Source organism: Sorex araneus, chromosome 2, assembly GCF_027595985.1.
Source record: "Sorex araneus isolate mSorAra2 chromosome 2, mSorAra2.pri, whole genome shotgun sequence".
Lineage (NCBI taxonomy): Eukaryota > Metazoa > Chordata > Mammalia > Eulipotyphla > Soricidae > Sorex > Sorex araneus.
In genome coordinates, this window is record NC_073303.1 from 110341562 (window position 1) to 110367686 (window position 26125).

General features: G+C 40.3%; 1 protein-coding gene across 1 annotated transcript; it reads right to left on the reverse strand.

The window, feature by feature from the left end:
• Nucleotides 1-306: 306 nt before the first annotated feature.
• On the reverse strand, nucleotides 307-24752 carry MED30 (mediator complex subunit 30). Its single transcript, XM_004607650.2, has 4 exons — nucleotides 24476-24752; nucleotides 10356-10514; nucleotides 7564-7668; nucleotides 307-696 (listed from the first exon to the last, which is right to left on the reverse strand). Exons 1-4 carry the CDS (start codon nucleotides 24650-24652, stop codon nucleotides 601-603), a joined length of 537 nt encoding a protein of 178 aa, XP_004607707.1. The 5' UTR covers nucleotides 24653-24752; the 3' UTR covers nucleotides 307-600.
• Between the last annotated feature and the right edge of the window lie 1373 nt (nucleotides 24753-26125).

Here is a 26125-nt window from a genome sequence, read left to right on the forward strand (position 1 = left end):
AAGCACACAGTTATGTTTTCAATTTGTACCATCTATAAATAATTTGCTTTTTTAGACAGTTTGTTCTAATTAAGACCAAACACTTGAAGAACATGATAAAACTGAGCTTCATCTACTTAAATACTATAAAAAGCATTTTCACATTTTACCTTGTTTTCTACTCAAACCAAATGAAGAAAAACACTGAGTTGAAATGGTAACTTGTTTAATTTGTACCACAGAAAGACTATACTTGATAATTTCATCCACAAAAATGCACATCTTTAATTTTTAAAAGGGTAATCAAAAGTGCAAAACCATTGCCAGTCAATGTAAAAAAATTTTATTTTACAAAAAAATTATTTGCTTTTATAAAACAAATTGTTCAGTTCTTGAAGAACCACACCATTAACCCCTCTTAAAAATAAGGTTGTTAACAAGAGTTTTTTTTGCACAGTCTATAGCTTTTTAACTACTTATGGACAGTAAAAACCACAATGCAAAAATAGGAACTTTAATTCTAGGGACTAAAACAAAACTGATAAATATCCTTCAGAGGGAAAATATACCTGAGAGGGAAAATGACATAACACGTATATAGCAGGATCTTTAAATATCAGTTTAGTTTCTCATTGCCAGCATGGCATTTATATCCCAGATGAGGTTTCGTAATTGATCCATAATTTGCTTCAGCTGTTGATTCTTCTGTTTTAGTTTCTGTAGGAATAAAACATTTTTGGTAATTTCTTTCATGAAATATAGGTCATGAAGATAGAACTCTAATAATCCTCACAGAAATTAAGCTTGTCTATTTTTTGGGTGAGGGGACACCCAGCAATGCATAGTGGTTACTCCTGGCTCTGCACTCAGGGGTCACTTCTGGCAGTGCTTTCTGGACAATCTGGGATGCTGAGGAGCAAACTCGATCAACCAACTGCAAGACAAGCACCCTACCTGCTCTTCTGTCTGTCCAGGGCCCCAGATTAAGCTTATTTTAAGACAAAAGGTCTTATTCTTGTTCTGGTGAACAATATTCATTGAGAAGCAGCAAGGAAAATCTGTTAAATAATTGTTAGCAAATGTCAAATATATAAGTCTTCCTGGCAGCGTTGTTAACACCACTGTCAGAAGTACAACCTTGAGAGTCAGGTTTATTCTCTCAGTTCCATTGCTAATTAAATGTATAATGCTGGCCAGATTACCCTCTTGACCTCAGTTTCCACATCAGATAAAGGGATCGTAATAGACTTTTACCTCCAAGATCTTTAGGAGGATGCAATTATTTGGTTCATGTAAATTGTTAGAGCTACATCCAGCATATGGGTAAGCATTCAACAAATCTTACTGGTACACATAGAGCACACAGTCTATAATGTCTAATGCAACTGGTCTTCCAAAGTTGTGTCAACTCTCATTTTCCTCTCAGCACTGTAGCACTGTCCTCCTGTTGTTCACTGATTTGCGAAAATGGGCACCAGTAACGTCTCCATTGTGAGACTTGTTACTGTTTTTGGCATATCCAATCCACCACGGGTAGCCTGCCAGGCTCTGCCGTGCGGGTGGGATACTCTCAGTAGCTTGCCAGGCTCTCCAAGAAGGATGGAGGAATCCAACCTGGATCGGCTGCGTGCAAGGCAAATGCCCTACCCACTGTGCTATTGCTCCAGCCCTTGTTCACAGTATGATGCACAATCTAAAACCTGAAGATAAATAGCAGTCCCCAAACCGATCTTCACAATTCATGCTTGCTGGATGCCCCAATAGACAAGGCAGGCATGCATCTGTATCTCAATGTCTAGGTTTCCACTAGGTCATAGTTCATAAACTTTTAAAAGCACCCTTTTTTCAAAATCAGTAGGTGGTAAAAATTTATACTCAGGTGAAATAAGATAGATAAAATATAGAGAATTCTTATTCAAAGCATTTACCAGTTATTATAATATTTGTTAAACATATATGTGGAAACAATACATCAGGACATATTCATATCCCATATACAGTAACAGATATATACATACCTCTCAGAGAGCCTGGCAAGCTACTGAGAGTATCCCATTCACATGGCAGAGCCTGGCAAACTACCCGTGGTGTATTCGATATGCCAAAAACAGTAATGATAGGTCTCATTCTCCTGACCCTGAAAAAGCCTCCAATTGTTGGGAAAGACGAGGAAGGAGAGGCTGCTAAAATCTCAAGGCTGAGTGTAATAGAGACGTTACTGGTGCCCGCTCAAGTAAATCGATGAACAACGGGATAATAGTGATACAGTGATACATCAGGACACACTAAAATAATTTTAAAGACCCTATATTAAAATACATACAAGTTCATCATAAAGAAGACTACTAAAACATTTCTTAAGGCACTGTGATTTACAGTATTATTCATGACAGTGTTTCATGTCTACATTTCAATACCACATCCTCCACCAGACAGCTTTCTCCATCCCTGTCTCAACCCCCCCTCTGCCCCCAAAGAGGCATACAAATATTAATTTTGGTTTCACTAAAAAACCAAGACTGAGCTTGTTATATTATTACTTAGAGCTAGAGAAGTAACAGAAAGAAGGTAGCCTAAGAGGGAGAATCAAAAAGCTGTAAATGTAAAACAAAAAAGCAGCTTAATAACTTCAACTAAATGTAACTTATACTTAAAATAATACAACATAGTAGCAATTGCTGGTAATAAAACTCATTTTAACATGGACTGGGGGAAAAGATACTTTTATTATTTTGGTTATTCCGGCTTCTTGCTATATTTCCAGAAAATGTCTCTGTTTTGAAGTGTCCTTTAAGTTCTATTGTCATTAAGCGGCAGTCATTTTAGTGAGTACTTATCTAGTACAATGGGCTGAGATGAGAAATCACTCGATGAACACTAGCAAGTCTTGGTATTCATTTGGAAATATAAATTCTGATAAATCTGCCTTTTAAAAAACCAGTCTCATTCTTAAAAAATAAAGAACTAAAATAAGATATTTAGGATACTGGCTTTAGGCAACAGTTTTAAAAATCATTTACATATAAGTGTTCCCTTAAAAATGCCTCAAAATTCTAAAAGAAAAAAAAATGTCTACAAGTAAAATATCTAGAGCCAAAACATGTCATGAAACTAACAGCAAAGCTGACAGTTATGCTTATCAGCAGTTAAAATGTAAATAAATTTTCATGACATGGTACTAGATTTAATATATACAATCTTGCCTCTGATTGATTTTAACAGAGGTTGACAGCTGCTATTATCAAAATCCATCAGCTGTGACTAATTTGTTACATTAACAGGTGAATGTGTAAGTAGAGCTAGATTCATTAAGAAAATGTTTATGCCAAGTCATACCATGTAATTTAATATTCATAAAGGTTGTGACAATTGGTCAGAGAATGTTTTAATTTCTAAATGCATGAACTCAATTATGTCAGCCCACATATCATCTTTGATTTCATATTTTTACCAGCCAACAGAATAAACTGAAGTAAAACAGAATTTTGATGTCCTCAACGGATACTGTCTGATGTCCCTGGGTACCAAAACTTATGGATTCCAGAATATATGAAGAGAAAATAATTAAATATAGTTCCAGTTTTCTGTACCGGTGGCATATAGAATGTTTATAGAAACTAGATAAATAGCAAAGATACTATCAGTATTTTTGATACAATTTTAAGTACATGATATAGTACTATTTTTATCTTCATCATCATCATCCCATTGATTGTCCATTTTCTCAAGTGGTCTCAGTAATGTCTTCATTTGTCTTAGCCCTGAGATTTTAGAAGCCTCTCCTTACTCATCCTTCCCAAGGGTGCCGCAATGGAGGCTCTTTCATTGTCAGGGGAATGAGACCCTGGTTTTGGCATATGAACACACCACGGGGAGCTTGCCAGGCTCTCCCATGAGGGCAGGAAACTCTCAGTAGCTTGCCAGGTTCTCCTAGAGGGAGAACTAGGCTAAAAGATGTTGGGAGCTTCCAGGAGCTTGGTTTTATAGTCTCTGGATGTTGGCCGCTGGTGGGATTACACGGTGCCAGGGGCAGTCCTTGGGTGTGACCGCCTAGCTACTGGAAAATGGGGAATCTGGATGGAAGAGGCCCAGTCCTGATCCAAGCGGGCTTGGAGGTCTCAGCCCCAGGTCCCGCACACCTGGGTTCCTCTACCGGTTCCTTCATGCGTGAGGCTCATCTGAATGTGTGGAGAGGGGCCTTGAACATGGCTGTGGCTGGGTTCCGGAGGTCTTTGGCTGCCAGGGCTCTGCTCGGGGCAGGGAGGGAAACTCAACCCACCCCCTCCGAGGGGCGCTAGTGAAGACAGCCAGGTGCTGGGGCAAAAGACTCTGCTGAGTCATATTGCATATTTTTCACTGGTCACCAAGCAGTGGCTAAAAGGTGCCAAGGATTTAGCTACAAATTGACTCAGCCAAGGCATGCACCACAATTCCTGTATTATCTCTCTAGCCCTAATGTAGTAAGGTTTTTAAATGACTGGTCAACTAAAGGACACATAAAACTATTATAACTCTTATTCAGGATAAGAATATTAATTGGGGATAAAGAGATAGTAGAAAAGAGGGTAAGGCACTTGCCTCGCACGCAACTGACCCAGGTTCGATTGCTAGCACCCCTTAGGGTGCCCCACCAGAGGCGATCCCTGAGTGCAGAGCCAGGAGCAAGCCCTGAGTACAGCCAGGTATGGCCCCCAAACCAAATATATATACATATTAAATTAGCAAGCAGAGAAGGAAATGACTCCAGGTGATGAGCAGGATGACACAAAGAACAGGACTGATACGCTCCATGGAGACTGGAGAGAGGCCATCACAACAGCACCGAGAAAAGTGGGGATAAAAAGGGAAGGAACGGCTGGAAAGTACATCAGCTCACTCCCAAATTCAGTTAAGCTTCTTTCTAGAACTTTGGTGGATGGATGCAAAAATTTGCTCCTATGTCACCTCCAAAATGGTTTACAAGTTCCCCTGTAAGCTGGCTATTAACAAATCTGCAGTGATCTGTTGCTTTAAACATTTTATCTTTTCCTGCTCAGAAAAAGCAAAGGGACCATGTTTGGATCACTTCGGACATACCTGAGGTAGTGATGCAACAGCAGCTCTAATTTTCAATAGAGAAATTGATTTTGATAAACAATAGAACACAAAAGATACAATTTTTTGTATTATCCTCTACCCTAAGTTACTGAAGGGTAATTTTACCACATATATGAACATCTTCTGTCTTATTAAACTCTCACATTCAATAGGAAGATCCTTTCTGGTTCTTATTTTACCACTCTATTCTTGGTTCAGTATTTTCTTGGATAGTTTAGTATATTCTCCAGGAAAATTTTCCATTTGGATTTGACTGATACTACATTAAAGCAAATAATTAGGATAGACATTTTTAGAATATGGAACCTACATAAAAGTTTGGCTATTTTAATTACTCAAAGCTCCTTTTATGATTTATCTAAATAATAATCACATATTCTTGAGAATTCCTATTTGCTGCAATTATGAATCTCATATTTCAATTGGTTTATAAGCATATGAAATAGTATTTTGTATGAAGCCCTTTAAATGAACTCTGACTAAATAAATTTAGTTGTTTATTGTAGGATAACACAGCCTCAGGTAGTTTAGGTTTATTGGGTTACTCCCGCTACAGTGCTCCCATTCCTCTTTGTTTATTTGTAACTTCTTTCTTAGTGTTTTGTTGACTTGTAAATATTGCTTTTCTCTTCTCCTTGAGTCCTTTGCATAGTTTATTCAGAGCCATGTCCTTTTTGTATGGACACAGAAAGACTCAGAAAATGCCATGCTTTTGTAACCTGGGAGTCATTTGACTCTACATGATATTTTCCTCCTGGGCATCTGTTCTCTTGACCTAAGCCTCAGCTGCCCTTACTTCCTAGCACCCCCAAAAGCAGGGTCCCGACGAAGGACGAGACGGACACAGGGCAAGCGGTGAGTTGTGTGCTACCCTGGCATCGAGATGGGCCTGGCCAAAGTGCCTAATGCTTAACTATAAGTTAAGAGCTTGGTCATGGACAAATGCCGTCATGATCCAAACAGTGATAACTCGATTCGGACCCTGCTAGGGTTAGGAGAGATTAATCTGGCCTGAGTGCTGTAGTCTGAGCCTGTGGCAAGATGTTGCCAGGAGAGCTGCCTTGCAAGCCTCAATGCTATGTCCGTACAAAAATAACTAGTATTAAGATGTTAATGAGTGCTTGGACTAAGGAAAGGAGAACACCTAAGCGTCAGGAAAGGCTTTGGAATGCCCTGCCCTCAGGAAGGGCTTTCTTATGATGATTTTGCTACCTGGCTGGGTGTAGCCTAGAGGGCAAGGTGGGAGAGACAAGTAGGGAGAGAGACAGAGAGACAGGGAATCCGGAGGAGGCTGCAGCAGATGCAGACAGAGGACGGAGCTGGGAGTGTGGGAGAGGAGAAAGATGGAAGATTGAATAAACGGTAACTAATCAGCAACCAGCTTGGTCCTCGTTCTTCCTTCACCTGTCCTTGGCCAACGGCCGTCCCAATCCAGCCCATACACAGCGGTTCCAGAGCACCGAACGCAGGTGGTGAGACACAGCCGCCTGGAGAGCCCAGGAGTGCACACACCCTTCGGCGTGCCTTAGTTTTTTACAGCTTATAAACTGATTTTCCTAGAGCTGTATAAGTTAAAATATGGACAATTTAACAAATTTAAGCTTCTAAATTCTATTTCTTGATATTTTGTTTCTTTTTATATTTAATTCCTAAGATATTAAACATAGTGGTACAAACCAACTTATTTTATGACTGCTAAAGTTTTATTTTACTTGGATAAAAAATGCTGAAATGAGACTTTCAAAAAGGCTATCTTGTTAACAGTTTTCTACATGTCCCTTAAATGAGTGATAGGAAATTTTTATCAAGTGACTTCTAGATCTGAAGAAAAAATTCTTTTTCTAATTTACTCTGATGTTCCATTTTATATACATAAACTGATTATACTGACATACCTCAGAGAACCCATTCTGGCTATGGTGGATTAACTGCTGAAGCTCATAAATTCAATTTCAGGAGCAAAGTGGGGTATATATTTGTAAGTGAGATTGGCAGTTTAATTTACTGTGTTATTTGTTAGGCTATGGTAAGCGTGGGGCTTGGAGCATGTATCCAGCATAGAATGAACTGTCAACTTCCCCTGTAACTATCTGTTTCATAAAAGCACTTAACAACATAGTCAAGTTTTTCTTATTTGTAAATTTTTATCACTTCCTGTTCCAAATATGCAGTAGCTAAAATTCTGTCTAGAAAAAGTTTGTGACTGAGGACCTTTTGAGGCTTTTCAAAGAACTTTATCACATGAACTCTGCACTCCGTTCTATTTCCATGGGAGTCTTGCTGCATCTATTGTGGGCTCTAAGAAGTCTACACTGGTCATGAAAACTTCCTGTAATTCTAGAAATTATCATAGTTAATTATAGTTATTATAGTTGATTTTATTATTACTTAAAGATACTATAAATAATATTTTTGAGTTACATTAAAGGGCCTTGTAACCTTTATCAATAATTCTGCCTTATAAAAAAAAGCAGACTAATAACCCACCTTATTTACTTCTGCAATTTCTCGCCTTTCTTCACTTGCAAATCGAGCTGGGCCAGTGTGATCCTCAATCTTTGAGCCATCTTCTTCCACATAGGGAATAAGTTGCTGGGAGCGAAAACCCAAAATTAAGCCAAAAATACACACAATTTCCAATTACACTGATATAAACAATGCACTAAGGTACACTTAAAATACTCTTAAAAACATAAAAATTCAGGCAATGAGAAGATTATCTTTTCAATCCAGTCTTTGTATCAGCTGCTAAGATTTCGTCTACAAAATAACCCTATGACAGAAGTTGTTACAGGAAGAATCATCCTGCACATTTAGTCATGACAAATTTAATTTCCAGACACAGCAAAATGATGGTGAGTCCACTGGGTCAGAACAGGATTTCCCTTCGTTTATACTTGAAAGGACTTCTACGAAATAGATTCCAGGGCCAGAGAGACAGTACAGAGGATGTTTATCTCGCACGTGGCCAACCTGGGTTTGATCCCCGGCACTCAATATGACCCCCTGATCCCCAACAGGCCTGAGTGCAGAACCAGGAGTAAGACCTGAGCACAGCTAGCAGTGGCCCCCAAATGAAAAACAAAAAGAGGATATAAACATCATTTATTTGTTACCTAGAGTTCAGTGTTCCTGAAAATTTCTAGATACCTTCTTTCAGTTTCGTGAAAAATAAAACCTACTTTTGTGTTTTGGATCATACCCTGTGTGTTTCAGGGGTGACCTCTGGCAGTGTTTGGGAGATCCCACACGGTTGGTTATTGAACCCCGATCTATAGCATGCAAAGCAAAGCACATGTTCAGCCCAGTGGTCTTGTCTCTGAGAAAAGTGTGCAGCAACAAAACATATTAATGAAGTTTATAACTAAATCTGTCTGACTTATGATATTTACTTAATGAAGTCCCTGGTAGATGTTACAGAAATTGTGTGATCTCTTTCTTCTATTTTATATTATTGATGCATGAACAGACAGCTAAATAAGAAATTATCTGGCCAAACTAAAAACTTTTTGGAAAATACTAGCTTTGACTCATGTCCACCTTTCCTTCCTGTTTTCAGGTGGAAGGACAGCAGACTTATCCCTTCTCAAACCTCTTTTATTATGCCTGGGATTCCTCGGAGCACTGTCTTCAGTATTTATACACTTTCTCTCAAACCATACCTTGTTTTCCTTTCTTTATCCTTGAATCATGTTCTAGTCTATTCCATTTATAGTTTAAAAAAAAAAAAACCCTTAAGATTCTTCTGATATACTGCTTTCCTCTTGCTTTTTTTGTATAAGCTGCTGCTGCTTCTTTTTTCTTTTCTTTTATTAACTCACTGAGATACAGAGTTACCAAGCTGATCATGACTGGGTTTCAGTCAAACAGTGTTCAAACACCCATAGCTCCACCAGTGTACATTTCCCCTACCAATGCCCCCAGTTTCCCTCTGCCACTCCCTTCCCTCCCCAGGCTACCTCTATGGCAGGCACTTTCCTTCTTTCTCTCTCTTTCTCCTTTTGGGCATTATGATTTGCAGTACAGATACTGAGAAGTTACCATGTTTGTTCCTTTGCCTACTTTCAGCACGCAGCTCTTACCCAGAGTGACCCTTTCCAACTATCTCTGCCATAGTGGTCCCTTCTCTATCCCAACTGCCTGCTCCCCAGTACGTGAGGCAGGCTTCCAACCGTGGACCAATCCTCCCGGCCCTTGTTTCTACTGTCCTTGGGTATTAGGCTCATATTATGATTCTTTATATCCCACAAATAAGTGCAGTCATCCTATGTCTGATGGGGCCCTCCTGGCTGGCTCTAAATCCTTATTTCATGTTTTAATTTTTCAGTTCCTTGAATCTGACTTCTCGCTTCTTCCTTTATCACTGAGGCTTTCTTCTAAACCACCAATTTTCCTCTAGCAAAATGTACTGATCACTTTTCCATCCGACTTCTCTGCAGCATCCAACGGAGTCCACATTTCTGATCTTTCTCCCCCACCTTCAACTCCTTTCCATGCTTTTTGCAATTTACTCTTTCTCTATTCATCCCTTACAAGTTATCACTCAAGTAGGGAGCACTGATCACATAAAATTCAGTGGAATGGATCATTTAAATCTTTTCACATAACCTCTGGTGGCAGAAATAAAACTTGCAAACAGAAAAGACTCTCCAGCAGAAGTATTCTATACTTAATTAACTAAAACAACAATGATCCAAGATTAAAGAGAATATATTTTAAAAATACAGTGACTCCACTAGGTTAATCTAAATTATTAACAATGAAAATATAAATAGGGATCTATAGAAACTCTGAAAATATTTAAAATATGTTAAAATTCGGTTAAAATACTTTTTTTTTTAGTATATTTTTAGGCAACACCCAGCTGCACTCAGGGCTTACTCCTGGGTAAATAAGTCTGCACTCAGGGGTCATTTCTGGACAGCTCGAGGGACATGCAGTACAGGGGATTGAACCTGGGTCAGCTGTATGCAAGCAAATGCCCTACCCGCTGTACTATAGCTATGGCCCTCTGAAATAAAAATCTTATGTACTGATTTAAGAAGAGACTGACAGCCATGATAGAAGCTACTACAAACTGCGAACCCCCTCCTCCCAATAGCAGCAAAATCATTAAAAACCTGGGTGCTAAAGTTCACAAGAAAAAACCCAAAATATGCATCTTCACTACTCAGGAGAAAATGCATGTAATTCAAAATTTGGAAATACTGTCAAAATCACAAACATCTTGAGAGTCTCTTGCATCTTATGATCATCCTCCTTCTCCCACTAAAACTTGCCTCTACTGGAATGGGATCCATCCCTCCGCAGTTTTCGTTGCATTTGTCATAGACCAATCTCAGCTTCCTGAAGAGAATGGACAGCTGGCGAAGATGATCCTGTAGCTTTGCTAATCGGTCTTGGTACGTTCCCGTATGGTACGTGACACCATTTGGCAGCTTAACCAACAAAGGGAAAAAAATACATGTAATGAAAAATCAAGATTTTCTGTAAGTAAAGCTAGCAAACACTATTTAAGCACAGTCTAAAAGCAAACTGCCTCACAAGCAAATGCAATTTTAAGAAATTCAGAGTAATAGATGTTTATTTATTAGCTCCTAGGCACAATGTTCCAGTGCTATAACACAGCTCTAAAAAATAAATAAATAAAAAGAGTCCCTTTGATCAGTCAAAATAATAGTCAAAATAGTATTCATAAAATAATATTCATTTTTATTATTCACAACTTATGTGAATAATAAAATGCATAATTTTATTACGTTAAATCACATAAAGGCTGCTGAACTGAATTAGAAAGTTAAAAACAAAGTGCAGGGGCCGGGGAGAGATAAGCCAAGATAGGGCCTATGCAACGTGTGAGGCCCCCAGTGTCTGATGGGGGCTAGCCCACTTGGGAATAACAAGAGACGCAGTTTAAAGAGAAGAAAAAAGTGAGATAAGGATTTTTCAGTTGATAAGCATGCTGCTACTACTGCAAAAATAATCCCCAAAGTACCTTGAATATGATCATTAAGATGCTGAAAGCTTGTAGCAAAAGTTCTACATTATAAAAGGTATCAATAATAGCAGATATGGGAGCAACGTGAACTACCATCAATAAATTATTACAAGTAACTGCTCTGATCATACCATATCTTAGACGCTTATATATTTTTAATTTAGGAATTTTATTAAAAGGTAAAAGTACACAGTGCAAAGATAAAAATCACAGATAAATGGAAAATGTCTATTACTAATTTATAACATCTCCATCTTTTGTGCACTGCTAAATCTCAAGATCCAAATCTTTCTTTCTCTGTATGCCTCAATAATATTTTATTCCACCAAGATCTGTAAAATCATTCTAACATCAGAAGTAATAGTATGAAGGCTTAACAATATTTAAACCATATTTTCTAGCATATCAAATTGCTTTGATTGCAAACTATAATCCATATACTTACCTTTAAGATTAAAATTACTTAAAAACAAGATATTAACTGCTGTCTCTTAGCTAGAAAAGTGGTCTTTATAAGCCTCAGTTCATTTATTTTTCTAGATGAGGCAGAAATGAAAAAAATTAAGTAGAGGATATAATATTTTCAGATAAAACAGGATATAATACCATTTTCCAAGTCGATAAAAACATAAACATGACAAAAACTTGTCTGAAAAATGTATTTTCTATTTTACTATCACTTCCAAATGTCCTCCAATATAATGGCTTATAAGTTAGGAATATGGGTCCTATGAAATTAAATCAACTATTACAACACTCGGAGGATAACATCTCTTAGAAATATGATAAAATACCAAGTGCTAAATTAGTTAAAACAGTTTGATGAGAAGAGGCTTGTTTATTCCCCAATAAATGTACAATTCTCCTCATGAACTTTTATTGACTCTAACAGATCAGAAAAATTTCAAAGACTCTGTATTCCCTTTGTGGCTTAAAATATAATTTCATTTTGAATACAGAAGCAGTCAGTGCTCGATTTTTGGCATTTTAGCAGAAATTATGGCCGAAGTATTAAGCCAAGTAAAGACTAGAGTTGTTTATATACATTTATGTCTTTGTATTTAGCAGAGTACACACAGAAGGAAGATTTTTAAAATACAATTTTAATTGCTCACTTCAGTGAATTTGCTTACCCCAAAAGCTATAGCTCAAATTCACTAAAAACTGTGTGTCATGACAGAATGCTTAATATCCTTTTGAAAAACAATGTCATAATGAAAATACCAAAAAAAAAATCACCGTCTTCAAGATCACCTTATAAGTAGGTTTGTTTTTAATTTTCACTTACAACATCAGCTTCTTGTAAAAAAATTACTGCATATGCCTAATGTCTTAAAATACCACTCTTGAAACTAAGAAAGAATAATGACCACAACAGGCACATTTCCTGAACCACATTGTAATAAGCACACCTCACATGATGTAGTGAATGCGTTTAGTTGAAAAGCTCATCAGTGATCTCAATTATGAAAGCTGATGAAGATCCATTAATATATGATCACTCACCCCCGACAGTCACTAACAAGACATTCAACTAAACTCAACAGCCACTGTTCAAACAGAAAATTTTTAAAATAAATTCCCCCCAAAAAACAAAATATATTTACTTTGGTTAAAAACTCTGGGCGATGATTGCAAAGTGGAAACATAAATGGTGTCCTCATTAAAGCCAGAAAAAGGGAAGTATGTATATACTGCGGGCACTAATACTATCAGAAAAAGCTGTTATGCAATCAGTATGAAGTGGAAGGTGGTATTATGTCAGATGTTTATTGTTTTGTTTGGAGCCACACTCAGTGGTGCTCAGAGGTTCTTCTGCACTCAAGAATCACTTCTGGTGGGCTCAGGGGACCATGTGAGATGCTGAAGATCAAACCTGAGCCAGCCACATGCAAGGCAAGTGCCCTACCCGGTGTACTATTGTTCTCAGCCCTAGAAGTCAAGACTTGTAAAAGGAAGTAGTATACTACCACTATTTATAAATGACACAATAAAGTACCACCATCAATAAAATATACCAAGAAGGTTGTTACAGAAATAATATAATGATGTCACTAAGATTGTGTCATAGGATATTTTTTTGATTCTCTCAGATAAACACAAAAGAGACACCACTGAAAAAAATCCTAGAGCTGAGGAGTGAAGATGAGGTATACTACCCCTCAGAGACTACATGAAAGGGACACCCTGGGAGGTCCAAGTGTGTGTGTGACAGGTGAGTGGAGAGTAATGTGTGGAGACAGAAGTCTGGGGAGGGATGGTCCATCCAATCCAAGGAAAGTCTCTTGGGAGATGAGAGTACCAAAGATGTGGAGGCATATGCCCTTCGCCCAAAGTGAACCAGAAAGGAGAAGAAAAGAGGTATTCCAGGACCTCCAAATGGAGGGCAACAGAGATACCAACAGAGACAGGGTCTTTGACCATATTGTCCCTCTCCCCATTGATCAGGATTTGTATTGGGTTTCTCAAGTTTCCTGATAGCCAAGTCTCAGATCTAGGACCCCAAGCCAGACAAAGGCCATTCACACTGTCCTCCATCATCTATCCCTGGCAGTGCCCAGCATTTGCATGCCGGTAGCCTCCTCCTCCTGGCTGAAACAGCGTCAGCTAGTACACCAGTCCCACTTCCCCACAGCACACTCAAAGAAGCCAGCAACCACCATCACCCACCCACACAACCAAATAAAAGCTCAAAGCACCAACTGCTGGATAAAGAAAACATAAGCAGCTCAATTCTAGTTGCTGATTTAGGAGATTATTTTTTTCTTTAAAAAAATCACAAAATAATTATTTCAAAGGTGGTCCACAAGCCTAATGATGGATGAACAGACAGGAATATATCACCAGGCCATGTGAGAATAAAAACAGGAGAGAGTGGGCTGGAGTGATAGTACCTTGCCTGTGGCCCGCTGGGGCCCCATATGGTCAGAACCCCGAGCGTGATTCCTAAGCACGGAGCCAGGACTAAACCCTGAGCATCACCGGGTGTCGCCCCAAAAATCAAAACCTAACAACGATAACAACAAAAGAACCACAGGATAAAACAAAAGGTCTCCAGAAACCAAAGATAAAATCACTAGATTTTTATGATTTAACAAAAGTCAGAATAACGGAAGTTCAAAGATATAGAAGAAAACTCAAAAACAATTCAAAGAATTATGGGAAATTCATAAAAGTAATACTATGAACTAAAAAAAAATTAGCGATCAGAAGATAAAGACTGAAACTATAAATAAGACGAATAGATTCAGGATGTGAAGAAATCAATAAACCAGATCAGGTGTGCCATATAAAGTTATAAAAATAGATGTAATGGAAGAATGAATACCTGAGCTTGAAGATAAAACCTAGAAATAACTGAAGTGAAATGAGAGAAATAAGGTGATTTTGAAAATGAAGAAAGGCTACTTGACCTTAGTATGCTATTTAGAAAAAGAACTTAAGAATAACGAGTTTTGAGTTTTTCTCTCTTTCTGGAGGAAAAGAGAGAAAAGAACTGAGGGCTAAGAAATAGCTCAAAACTTCCCCAAACTTGGGGAAGGATCTGAATATATATACTAATATACTAAGTCAATGAAGCAGGAAGGACACCTATAATCGAACTGCAAAGAGACCTACACTGAGACATAAATTAGTGAAGTCCTCAAAAGTTCAAGATGAAAGAATATGAAAGGCACCTGGCAAATAATAATGATGCTAATGAATGAAACATAAAGGCATAATTTCACTGATAAATGCTACCTTAAAGAAACAAAGAACAAATTAATGAAGTATATAAAACAAAAATAAATTTCTATGATAGGATGAATTTTAAGTGATGAACATAATTTATTTTATTGCGGGGGAGAGCTGGGGGCAGGGAGGCGGCCTTAGACCATACCTGATAATGCTCAGGACTTACTGCTGGCTCTGTGTTCAGCGATCACCCCTGAAGGGCTCAGCGGACTATATGAGGTGCCAGAAATCGAACACAACTTGGCAACGTGCAAGGCAAGCACCCTACCTGCTGAACTATGGCCTCAGCCTAGACACACTGTATTTAAGAGATGGTGACCGATAATGAAGCATATTTGAAACTTGGGTAATATAATAATACTCGGGTAATGCTATAATACAGTGTTACATCAACCCCACATTAATAAAATTAAAATACAAAGACAGAAGAAGCGGCGTGGCTTCCACCACATTAAGGGACTTTTAAACAGGTATGAACTTGGTGGCGAGGGGGAAAGAAAAATGTGTTTTGAACTTGAAACAGCAGGACGCTTGGGCAATCTCCAGCCGGGACCAATACCGCTCGCGCTCCGCTGAGATTTGACCCAGGTGGCCTTGCTTTTGCACGGCCGCTTGCTGCTGAACGAGCAAGATCCAGAGCCAGCTACATTACTTCTGGTCCCAGCAAGTGCTTGCAGCCATGTCTCCAGACTGTGAACTAAGCTTTTGCTCCATGCTGCCCCAGGAAGGGAAATGATGCAATTTCCAACTTAAATCTCCCTGGACTTAATTACTAAAATACAGAATTCCTAAACCACGTGGCTGAGGACTTTATATCTCTTCATTCTCCTTAGTGGAGAACTAATTATCAAATGTTTCCTTGTCAATGGGGCCATATTTTGGGGGGATAATCTCCAACAAGAATAGTGAGTTCTGTGTTGAAACTTGAACAACAATAATGAGTTTTGTGTTGGAATATGGAATGTAATCAAGGTAAAGAGAAAATGAAGTGAAATTTATCAGTTATGCAGGTGGGGGTGGGGGGATTGGAAGGTGGGAGGTATACTGGTTTTTTGTTTTGTTTTTTTTTCTTGGTGGTGGAATATGGGCACTGGTGAAAGGATGGGTGTTTGAGCATTGTATAACTGAGACATAAGCCTGAGAACTTTGTAACTTTCCACATGGTGATTCAATAAAATAATTTTTTTAAAAAAATACAAAGACAAAAATAGCATTGCTTTCCTATATGAAAATAAGATGGGGAAGAGAAAAAAAAACTCACATTACAAAAGCAACAGTAAGGATACAATATTCTATAACAGGCTACTAAAAAATTTGAAGATGCAAACAGGTGGGGCCAGAGAAAGCACTGGAATACGCACAATTCGTATGCCAGAGGTGTGACTCAACCACAGACAGTGCTCGTCCCCTGAGCATCAGCATCCTCAAAAAAGATGAAAAACGTACTTCATAGGGATACAATTAGGGCTACTCCTCAGGCTTGTCTAGTAAGATTTCATATCATACCAATATAAAGTGTCTAATGGCTAAATGAACTGGAAAAAAAAAAGAAAAAAAGATCATGGATTTACTCAGAACTATAGCTGATCCTACAGTGGAAAAATTCTGAAAAATAAGTGTAAATACATCCTAGGATCTTAGTAAGTCTAAGTCATGAACGCCAGGCTGCTCAGATGACCAGTGCTCAATCTCGGCCAAGCAGGTGTGGGTCTGACTCTGGGTACCACACAGAGAGCTGGGCAGTCTCCTAAGCACCAGGGTGAGTCCCCTACCCTCTCCCCGCCAAAAGGAGGAAAGAAAAGACAGGCAGCTCTGTGGAGTAAAATAGAACATCCAGAAATAGGCTCATTTGTATAAAGTAACATCTGAAATCAATGGGAAAGACAAATGAATTATTCAGTCAACAGTGGACAAAAGCAAAGCTGAGGCCAACCCTCACACATTATTCTACTTTATTCTAGCATAAATTCCATATAGACAAAATTGTACATGTAGAATCTGAAATAAAGTGAAATGTAAATGATTCTAAAGAAATGCTAAAACTCATTCAAACTAGAAATGCAGCTTTTTGCTGAGCAAATGACCAAAGATCCCAAAATCTAACTGTTTGTTCATCAGAGCCCAGTGGCTGATTTTTGCCAGGATACAGCAGCATAAAGTCATTCCGCCCCTCATGGGGGCAGTTCATTGAAGTTTATTTAATTTTGTACACTCAATATAGAAGCATATCGCCATTTCTAAGAATTTCTCCTGCCGGCATACTTGTTTGTTTATGTAGATAGTTACTTGTTAAAGCATAATAGCCAGAAATTAAAAGTAACCTAAGCCATTCTCTAAAGAACTGATTAAATTAATGCTAGTTAAATAACAATGTATTACAGACCTCAAAATGGAAAGTGTTTTCTACATGAACATGAATAAATTCCAAAACATGCCAAAGAAAAAAATGTTGGAAAACGTTGCGCGTAACAGACTATTATCTGTGCAAAGGAGATGGAATAAGAGAGTATAAATATATATGTGTAGAAAATGTATGACACACAAAAATAGTAATAAAAATCATTAACAATCATTGCCTATATAGAAGAAATGGTGAGTGAGCACAGAGAAATGAGAATATTCAATAATCAGTGTAATTTTATAATATGTTCACTGCCATATTTTATTTCTAAATTCTGCATATTTCTGAATTCTTAATTTTTGAAAGTTTCAAAGGATAATAAACCAAAGCAGTATTTTCTTTGGTAAGATCTGAGGTCTAGGAATTCTTAAGGAGATATTCATGATCCTGAAATTTTACTTAAAATGTATATACGATTTGTGTTTGTCAAACTAGGTTTCACCAGATTTTCAAGAGGCAAAGGGACATTAAAAAGGAACAAAACAGAGACACGACAGCGGGTAAGAGACTTGCCTTGCATGCAGCTGACCTGGTTTTGATCCCAGGCCACATACAATCCCCAGAGCCCTGTCAGGAGTGATCCCTGAGTGCAGAGACAGAAGTAAGCCCTGAGCACTGCCGAGTATAGCCCACAGACAAAACAACTGGTTTGTTTGTCTAATGTGAGTATTTAAAAATAATCTTAGCAGACTGTATTTATGGCACTTCATTCTTTTGGATTAATACATAATATGTGGAGCCTACCTAAATCTCAAAATGTAGTTGTTCTTGAAAGAAAGCACTGAAAACTCAGTTGGCATACCAGGGTGTACCATGAGGAGACTGGCACACACATGCATTCTACCTGCCTTCAATTTCAAGGTAACTGTGCTGGACCACAAGACCACAAGCATCCTGCTGATTGCTAAGTGTGAACTTTTGGCTCAGAGGTTAGTTTCGTAGGTCATCCTGGATTCTCACATATTGAACCACCATCATTATTCTTTCAAAACAGGTACGGAGCCCCCACCTTACCACTGGCCCCTCTTCTGACCTTTATAGAAGCTGAATTTCCAGAGAATACTCCAAGAACATCTTGGCATTCTGCATCTTTGCCCACAACCTCTGACACTCAAAAAAAAGGGGGGGGCAAAGAATGGTTGACTGATGCACCTGTCTCGTGAACACTGTGGGCCAAAGGTTCATCCCGGTGCTCCCCGTAGGCACTGAGTGCAGCCCTGGCATGCAGGCTATTTCTGACCATACCGCCTCTTGGTTTATGTGTGTGTGAGCACCAAGGCCAGGAAAGCAACCCCGAAAGGAGAGCCACTCCAGCAAGAACCAGGGCCCAGGGTGCAGCAATCACAACCTCATGGGCATCCCCTGGCCTGCACCCAAGTCAAAGAAAAAAATGGGCCAAGTACAATCAGGCATGCATGCCATCCCCATCACCACGACACCAAGGGAGGAAAGGGATGTGAGGGAGAGGAGAAAGCTGTCTTCATGCCACAGATCTGGCCTCTCTCTGTGACCTTCCACCTCTTCACAGGAGAGATCAGGAGCATCTGCCACCCGATTCTGATTCTTAGACATAAGTCAAAGACCCTTGGAGCTCTGAGGCCTTCCCTGGAGTCTCCAGCCCCAGTGTTAGGTCTGCGGTACCCAAACTTCCTGCTTGGTTAAGATTCAAACTCTCATCAGACACCTTTTCTGCCGGAGGTGTTTAATTGTCTGGTATTTATCTGCTGGGGCTGTCTGCCCATCTGGTGTTCCGGTAAGGAGATCTCTAAAAATGTATTCTTGACTTTCTACAGGTAGGGTTGATGGGCAGCCTACTTCTGGGACTCCTGCTGATTGCATGCTTAATGAATATGTGAATTCTTCGTGTAGATCTTTAGGTAGATGGGTACAAATTAACATGGGACAAAAAGCTTCCACTGGTCTGAATGTGACTCCTTTAAAATCCCTAAACTGGCCAGTTTGTGCACCCTGTTGCAAAAGAGGGAAAAAGAAAACCACAAAACATCACAAAATTAACAACAACAAAAATGGAAGGGGGGAGCTATTTTATCTGTATCATGAGGCGTCATTTTGCAAAAAAAAAAAAAAAAAAAAAAAACCCAAGTTATCAGCTGATATTGTTTTGTATCTTGAAGTTGTGCTCCACTATTTCCTTTGGTGAACTCCTTTTTCAGAGAGAATCCTAATGCTCTGGTATTCTAGTTAACAACTGCTCTTTTACCTGTAAACTTGGGAAAAATGAAATCCCTTGGTTTCTTACTTTCCTGGAGTGAATCAGAACTATTAACAACCAAAAAAGGCTTTCTGGACCCTAAGGAACACCCTGTTAATTTTGTGAAGCAAATCACTATCATTTGCTCCTTAACAGCACATTTAACAGCCCTGTTAACACTATCATTTACCAACGAGTGTATTCAGATCTGGAGGGGGGTTAGATGAATCTACCGTACTTAAGAGGACCCTATTATTTCAAGGAACTCAGACGACACTTAAAAATATGTTCAGGTGGGAGAACAACTATTTGTGTGTACACAGGAGCATAAGGCAAATCCTACCTGGGACTTTGGATATTGGAAAATGGATATTCTGGAGGTTCTCCCCCCCCCCACCCCACATCTTCTCCTCCCCACCCCCTCCCACCCACCTAGTTGAAAGGGATCATTATCAAGTATTACCAACAAATCCTAGTATTTCCAAATTAAAAGGTAGACTGGTGAATTCACGTTTTTCATTTAGTAAAGACTAAAATGGTCTCCTCTTAAATCCTCAACCCACGGAGACACAAAACTCAGCAGCAACAGACCTACCAGAAACAAACCCTCCTCCTGGAATAGAGGCCAACAAGGTCTAAGAGAGACAGCCACCCCAGGTTCTAAGTGAAGGCCAGTCACCTCTTCTTCATTTGTGTGTGTGTGGTTGTGTGTGTGTTTAAAGCAAGACTGTTTGTCAATGATGGTTTTAGGAATGGCTCGGGAGGAGAGATGTGTGCTGAAAGTAGATCAAGGATCAAGGACCAAACATGATGGCGTCTCAGTAATCTGTATTGCAAACCATAATGCCCATAAGTAGAGAGAGAAAATAAGAGGGAAATTGTCTGCCACAGAGGCAGGGGGAGGGGTGGTATATGGGGGGTGAGTACTAGGGATATTGGTGGTGGAGAATGTGTACTGGTGGAGGGATGGGTGTTCGATTATTCTATGACTGAAACTCAAACATGAAAGCTTTTAACTGTATCTCAAGGTGATTCAATAAAAAAAAATTTTCTAAAGTTAAATAAAAAATCAAGATAGTTTTTATTAAAACTTAGAAGTGAGCAGAGAGAAAGAGGAAACATATGTTCTAGAGAACAAGCTTCTCCAGAGTGGAGGAAGCATACAGATACAGACAAGCAAGCGAGATACATATTCCAGGGAAAACACAGACTTGAAGAGCAAACCACCCCTTCTTTTTTACAGACTGACACCCAAGGCTGTTGGACTCTGACTCCCAATCATCAAGATGCTAGCAGCACTGGCCCTGCTTCACACGGAAGGCCTCCTCCATTGGTGGTTCTCGTGAATTAACATCATCTTCCAAGGGACACTTCAGCTTCCCTCGTATTCCTCACAACTCTACTGACTTTAAATATGTAGAACTTGTTAATAACATGTTAGAAATGTCCCAAATTTTTACTCCAAGGAATTTTAAACCCCCACCTTCACTGTAATAACAGCTTCTTTACTTTCCTCGCCCTTTCCCACGTGGCTTCAGTTCTGTTTGCCTCTGGTAGGCGTACGTGACACAAGGCTTTTTCCTTTTCCCTCCTGGCTCCTTCCTATATTGTTCTTGTGGCAAGCTCGCCGTGGCACTGATTTCCAAAGTCAGCATTTCCTTGAGACACATGTCCCTTCAATTGAAATTGTAAGCTGACAGGCCAAGTTGTAAATAGGTGTATCTAAGTTCCCTTCCACCATACCAACCTCAATAATCTTTCTCCTGGAAAAGAAATCTCTGCTTCATCCTGACTCCTATCGAAGATGGAAATGGGAAGGCTTCTGGGACTACACTGGCAGTCTGGGAGTTGCCAGCCTCCATCACTGGCTCCTACTGAAATGTCGGGGTTGTTTCCTCACCTGTTTTTCCTTATACATTTCCAGATGCAACCCCCACACCCCTAGCCCACAGCCCCCTCTGTACATAGTTTTTGTTTGGGGCCAAACCCCAAGTACAGGCCAGCCATACTTTGGGATTACCTCTGGTCCTGTGCTCAGGGTTCACTCCCACAGGGCCTGGGGGACCACATGCAGTGCCAGGGATAGAACCCAGGTCAGCTGCAAGCAAGGCAAGGTTCCTACCCTCTGTACTCTCTCTCTCTCTCTGGCGACTGCAAGTATGTTTTTAAATAAAACTTATATGTAGAGTAGAAGCCTGTTTGTTCAAATATGGTGAATCCCATGTTTATTTCTATACCCATAAACAAATCCACAGTTGACACTTTGAAAGGAATTATTTTGTGTATTAGGGTATGTTTTTTTCATATCTCTAAAAATGAACTTATGGCCGGAGCAATAATACAGAGGGTAGCCATTTCCCTTGCACATGGCTGACCTGGGTTCGATCCCCTGAGAAGCCCCGAGCATCACCAGGTGTGAACTCAAAACAAACACATAAATAAAAATGAACCATTGGCATTGTCTTAATAGGTGGACAGCGACATAATAGGCCACCCAACTTCCCATGCTACACATCTCAATGTAGCTTCTAAATACTCTAAAATCCTCCATAGACCAAAAGATGCCTTAGGAATAGTAAATGAGTATCCAGAGCTGGATTCAGCTAAACACAATTCTGAGGGCACTGGCTGTGGACAATCTCGGGGCTGTAACATTTCTATAGCCTGATCCCCCAGAAGCAATCTGATTCCTAAGAATGTTCTCCTGACTTGGAATATGAATGGCTACTCAGGAGAGCCCAAGAAACTTATTTGGCTTTGTTAGCAATATTGCTCTCCCCAGGGCTGATGAGAGATTCAGACCCATCCTTGGTAACCACAGAGCATGCATCTACTAAATCTGTAACCCAGGACGGAGTTTGAAAAACAGCAAGCACATCAAACTCTATGCTAACCAACTCCTCTCAAGTGGAATCAGAAATGACTACAAGTTTTAACTTGACACAACTCATTCACAGATGTCACCTTGATAAATTCATTCAACTCTCCAATTTCAAACTTTCTTCAGTTTCCTTTCTTTCTTTTCTATTTTCTTTTTTCTTTCTTTTTATTTTATTTTTTTGCCACAGCTATAGAGTGCTCAGAGCTTACTCCTGGTTCAGCATTTGGCAATCACTCCTGGCAAGGCTGGGGGAGGGACCATATTTATTGCTAGGGATCAAACCCAGGTTTACCTTGTGCAAGGTTCCCTACCTGCTGTACTGTCACCCCAGCCACCAAGTTTTCTGATAGTTTCCTGCTGACTCCCACCAAGAATGGAAAGTGTACTTGACTCTGGGTGCAGAGCTTCTGATACTTTGTCCATGTGCCATTCCTTTTCGCCTGAGAAATGTTTACATGGTGCCAATATAAAGATTATAAAGCAGGTACAAAAAGCAAACATGTACTTATACTAAAGCATCAAGAAATTGATTTTTAAAGAATTTTAAATTACGTAATCCCATGTGGGATTATGGAACCCAAAATTTAAGATTGACCCTAGCAACCAATCTTATTACAAATAATAACATGAATTTGAATATGAAGTTTTTGAATTTGAATTTTTCCTTACGATCAAAACGTCTCTTGTAACTGATATAACACCAAGGTCTCCCAGGAAATTTTAAGTTAGAGCTACTCTATAACCCTATAAAAACAGTCTGAAGGCCTGGTTTCAAATTCACCTACCACTTCACCTCTCTGAAACACTGAACCCATTTTCATAGGCAAGACTGATATTCACGGTACAGAGGAGTAAGACGTCATTAAAAAGGCGAGCAAAATGGTACTAACATAGGATATCCTATGGCTATACGAAAAAATTACAATACCAACACGGATTAATTACATAGCTCACTGCCGATTACAGGATCTAAAACCTAAAAGTAGAAATTATCTGGCCCAAAGTGAGTACGGGGGAGTGCTTGCCTTGCATACGGTCAATAAGGTTCAATCCCTAGCACCCCATAAAGTCCCTGATCCCCTCCATGTGTGATGTCTGAGTGCACAGCCCTGTGAACCCTCAGGTGTGGCCCTAGGACCAAAAACCCAAACACACAAAACTATAAATCTTCAACAGCAACCAAATAACACAAATGAAGATCATTATCTCCCCAGGTTAGATGCAATCACTAAATCACAATCTGCAAGTAAAAGAAGACATCAATAAATTGGGGAGTCCATCAAAATTTAAAATTTGTGTTCTTCAAATGACCAAGTGAAGAGAATTGAAAAGACAAGCTACGGGGCTGGAGCAATAGCACAGTGGGTAGGGCGTTTGCCCTGCACGCAGTGGACGCAGGTTCAAGTGCCAGCATTCCATATGGTTCCTCGAGCACCGCCAGGAGTAACTGAGTGCAAGCCAGGAGTAACCCTGTGCATCGCCGGGTGTAACCCAAAAAGCAGGGAGTGGGGGAGACACATGCCACGACTGAGGTGAGAGTATGAGCCAAGTAAGGAGCTTTAAAGTCACAAGTACTGGAGATGAAGAGATTAACTAGAACTCTTAATACATGATGGGAACGGAGGAGGGAACAGAATTTTCATTTAAGAGTTCCTATTCATTTGCCCAAGAACTACAGAACTCAGTAAGATCTATAAGAAAAAAAAATTAGTTCCAGTTTTCCGGAAGGGGAGGGGGGAGTAAAATAACCATTCCAGAGACTTGGAAACAGGTACGCCTTTGGGAAACAATTAAGTCAAGGTGATCCCATATGGGATTATGGAACCCGTAATGTAAGAAGCTTGTCCCTAGCCTGACCAATCTTATTACGAATAATAACACGAATTCCAATATGAATTTTTTGAATTTGAATTTTTCCTTATGATCCAAATGTATCTTGTAACTGATATAACACCAGGGAGGGCCTCCAAGAAAATGTTTTAAGTCAGAGTCACTCTATCGCACTCTATAAAAACTTGTGTCTGAATTCAGGCCTGGTTTCAAATTCACTCTAAGTCAGAGTTAAGTGAGCGTCACTGGAGGTGGGTAAGTTGGAGCCACCTGCGGCTGGCTGCGACCCCCGGTCGCCAGCGTGCCCCTCTCGCAGAGATGGCCCGGAGCGACGCATCCCACCTGCATGTTCCGCAGGAGCTGGAAGATCTCCATGGTCCTGTACACGATGTCCTGGACCGTCTCCTGCCCGATGCGGCAGAGCGACGCCGTGTTGACCTCCCGGGAGGCCTGCTGGGCTTGGGGCCCCGCGAAGGGGCCGGGCGCCATCCCCGACGGCGCCAGAGGCGGGGTGGACATGGCTGGCCCGGGGCCGAGGGCTCCAGTCCCGGGGTCGGGCCCGCGTGGGCGCGAGCTGGGAAAAATCCGCCGGCCCGATTTCAAAACAGCCGGCCGGGACTTCCGGCCACGTGACGCGAGACGTCATGAGACGTCACCGCGGGCACCGCCCACCCGCGAGCTCCCCGGGAACTGAGCCGGTGGCCGGGCGGGAGGCTGAGAGACAGGCTGGCTAGCCAATGACAGGCTGCGATTCAGCCCTACGGGGTGGGGCGCGTGCTGGAGGGCGGGAGGTTCTTTCCCAGAGCCAGTTTTCCCATTGTCTGCGGGCTGCCTTTATTTCAGGGTCCTCTTAGAGCTCAGTTTAAGGCGATTGGTGATATTTCTGTCCTTTTGCAGCTGGAGCCAGGCTCAGAGGCGTTGAAGTCCTCGTTGCGCATAATTTGCAATTAGGTCACAACCAGTGGAAGTTAGAATATTAAATTCGATCTTGTGTATTTCACTGTGGCTAGACGCAGGCTCTCCAGGTCTTCATTGTTTTGGTTGTGGGGCCACGCCCACAATGCTCAGGGCACACTCTGGTCTGTGTGCCCGGGGACTTCGTGGGGTGCCTGGGATTGATCCTGGATCTGCTGCGTGCAAAGCAAGCGCTTTGCCCACAATTAATGCTCTTTTTGGCTCAAACTTCTTCGTTCTTGATCTCCACATAAATATCAGTTTATTCCAGTTTCTCCTAGCACACTAAGTATAAAATTAATCACACGCTGGAGAGAGAGCATAGTGAGTAAGCATAGTGGTAAGGCGCTTTCCATGTATTTGGCCAACTCGGGTTTGAAGCCCCAGCAATACATTATTTTAATCTCTCACTGGGGTCTCAGATATGGGGGGTTAGAACATAAAAAAGTATTCAATAGATCGATGAGAAATGGTTGTTGTGCCATAAATGTGAGAGAGAAATTAAAATCGGAGCCTCTCTCCCAAAGGTAGATGATAATGTTGATATATAATAAAGACATGATTCAGTGGTTAACTTTGAATAAATGTTTAATAATTGAAATCTACAGAACTTGGTATTGACTACTGGAAACACAAAGGAAAGGAACTTAAAATGGAATATATTTTTGCCTTGTACAAATGAGAACTGTCTATTATGTCAAGATAAGATACACTGGGGACGGGGAAGTGTATCAGAGAAATTAGGCTTATGCTATCTTCCTGTTGCTGTTATAACAAACTAGGAGATTTAAAACAGTACAAAATCTGGGCTGGAGAGATAGTATAGCCTGTAGGGTGCTTCCCTTGCACACAGCCAACCCATCCCTGGACCCCATATGGTTCATGGATCACGACTGGGAGTGACCCCTGAGTGTAGAGCAAAGAGTAAGACCCTAGCACTGCCTTGTGTGGTGCCCAAACAAACAAAAAGTAAAACAGCCAAAGTTTATTGTCTTTCTATTTTGTAGGTCAATCGTCTGAAATGGGTCTCACCCAGGT

Excerpts from the sequence above, each read along its gene's own strand:
- MED30 (XM_004607650.2), bottom strand. The coding sequence starts at position 24,652 with ATGTCCACCCCGCCTCTGGCGCCGTCGGGGATGGCGCCCGGCCCCTTC. Across the intron at positions 10,515-24,475 it reads AGCTCCTGCGGAACATGCAG|CTGCCAAATGGTGTCACGTA; the intron begins GTGGGATGCGTC and ends TTGTTGGTTAAG. Across the intron at positions 7,669-10,355 it reads TGGATCCCATTCCAGTAGAG|CAACTTATTCCCTATGTGGA; the intron begins GCAAGTTTTAGT and ends TTTCGCTCCCAG.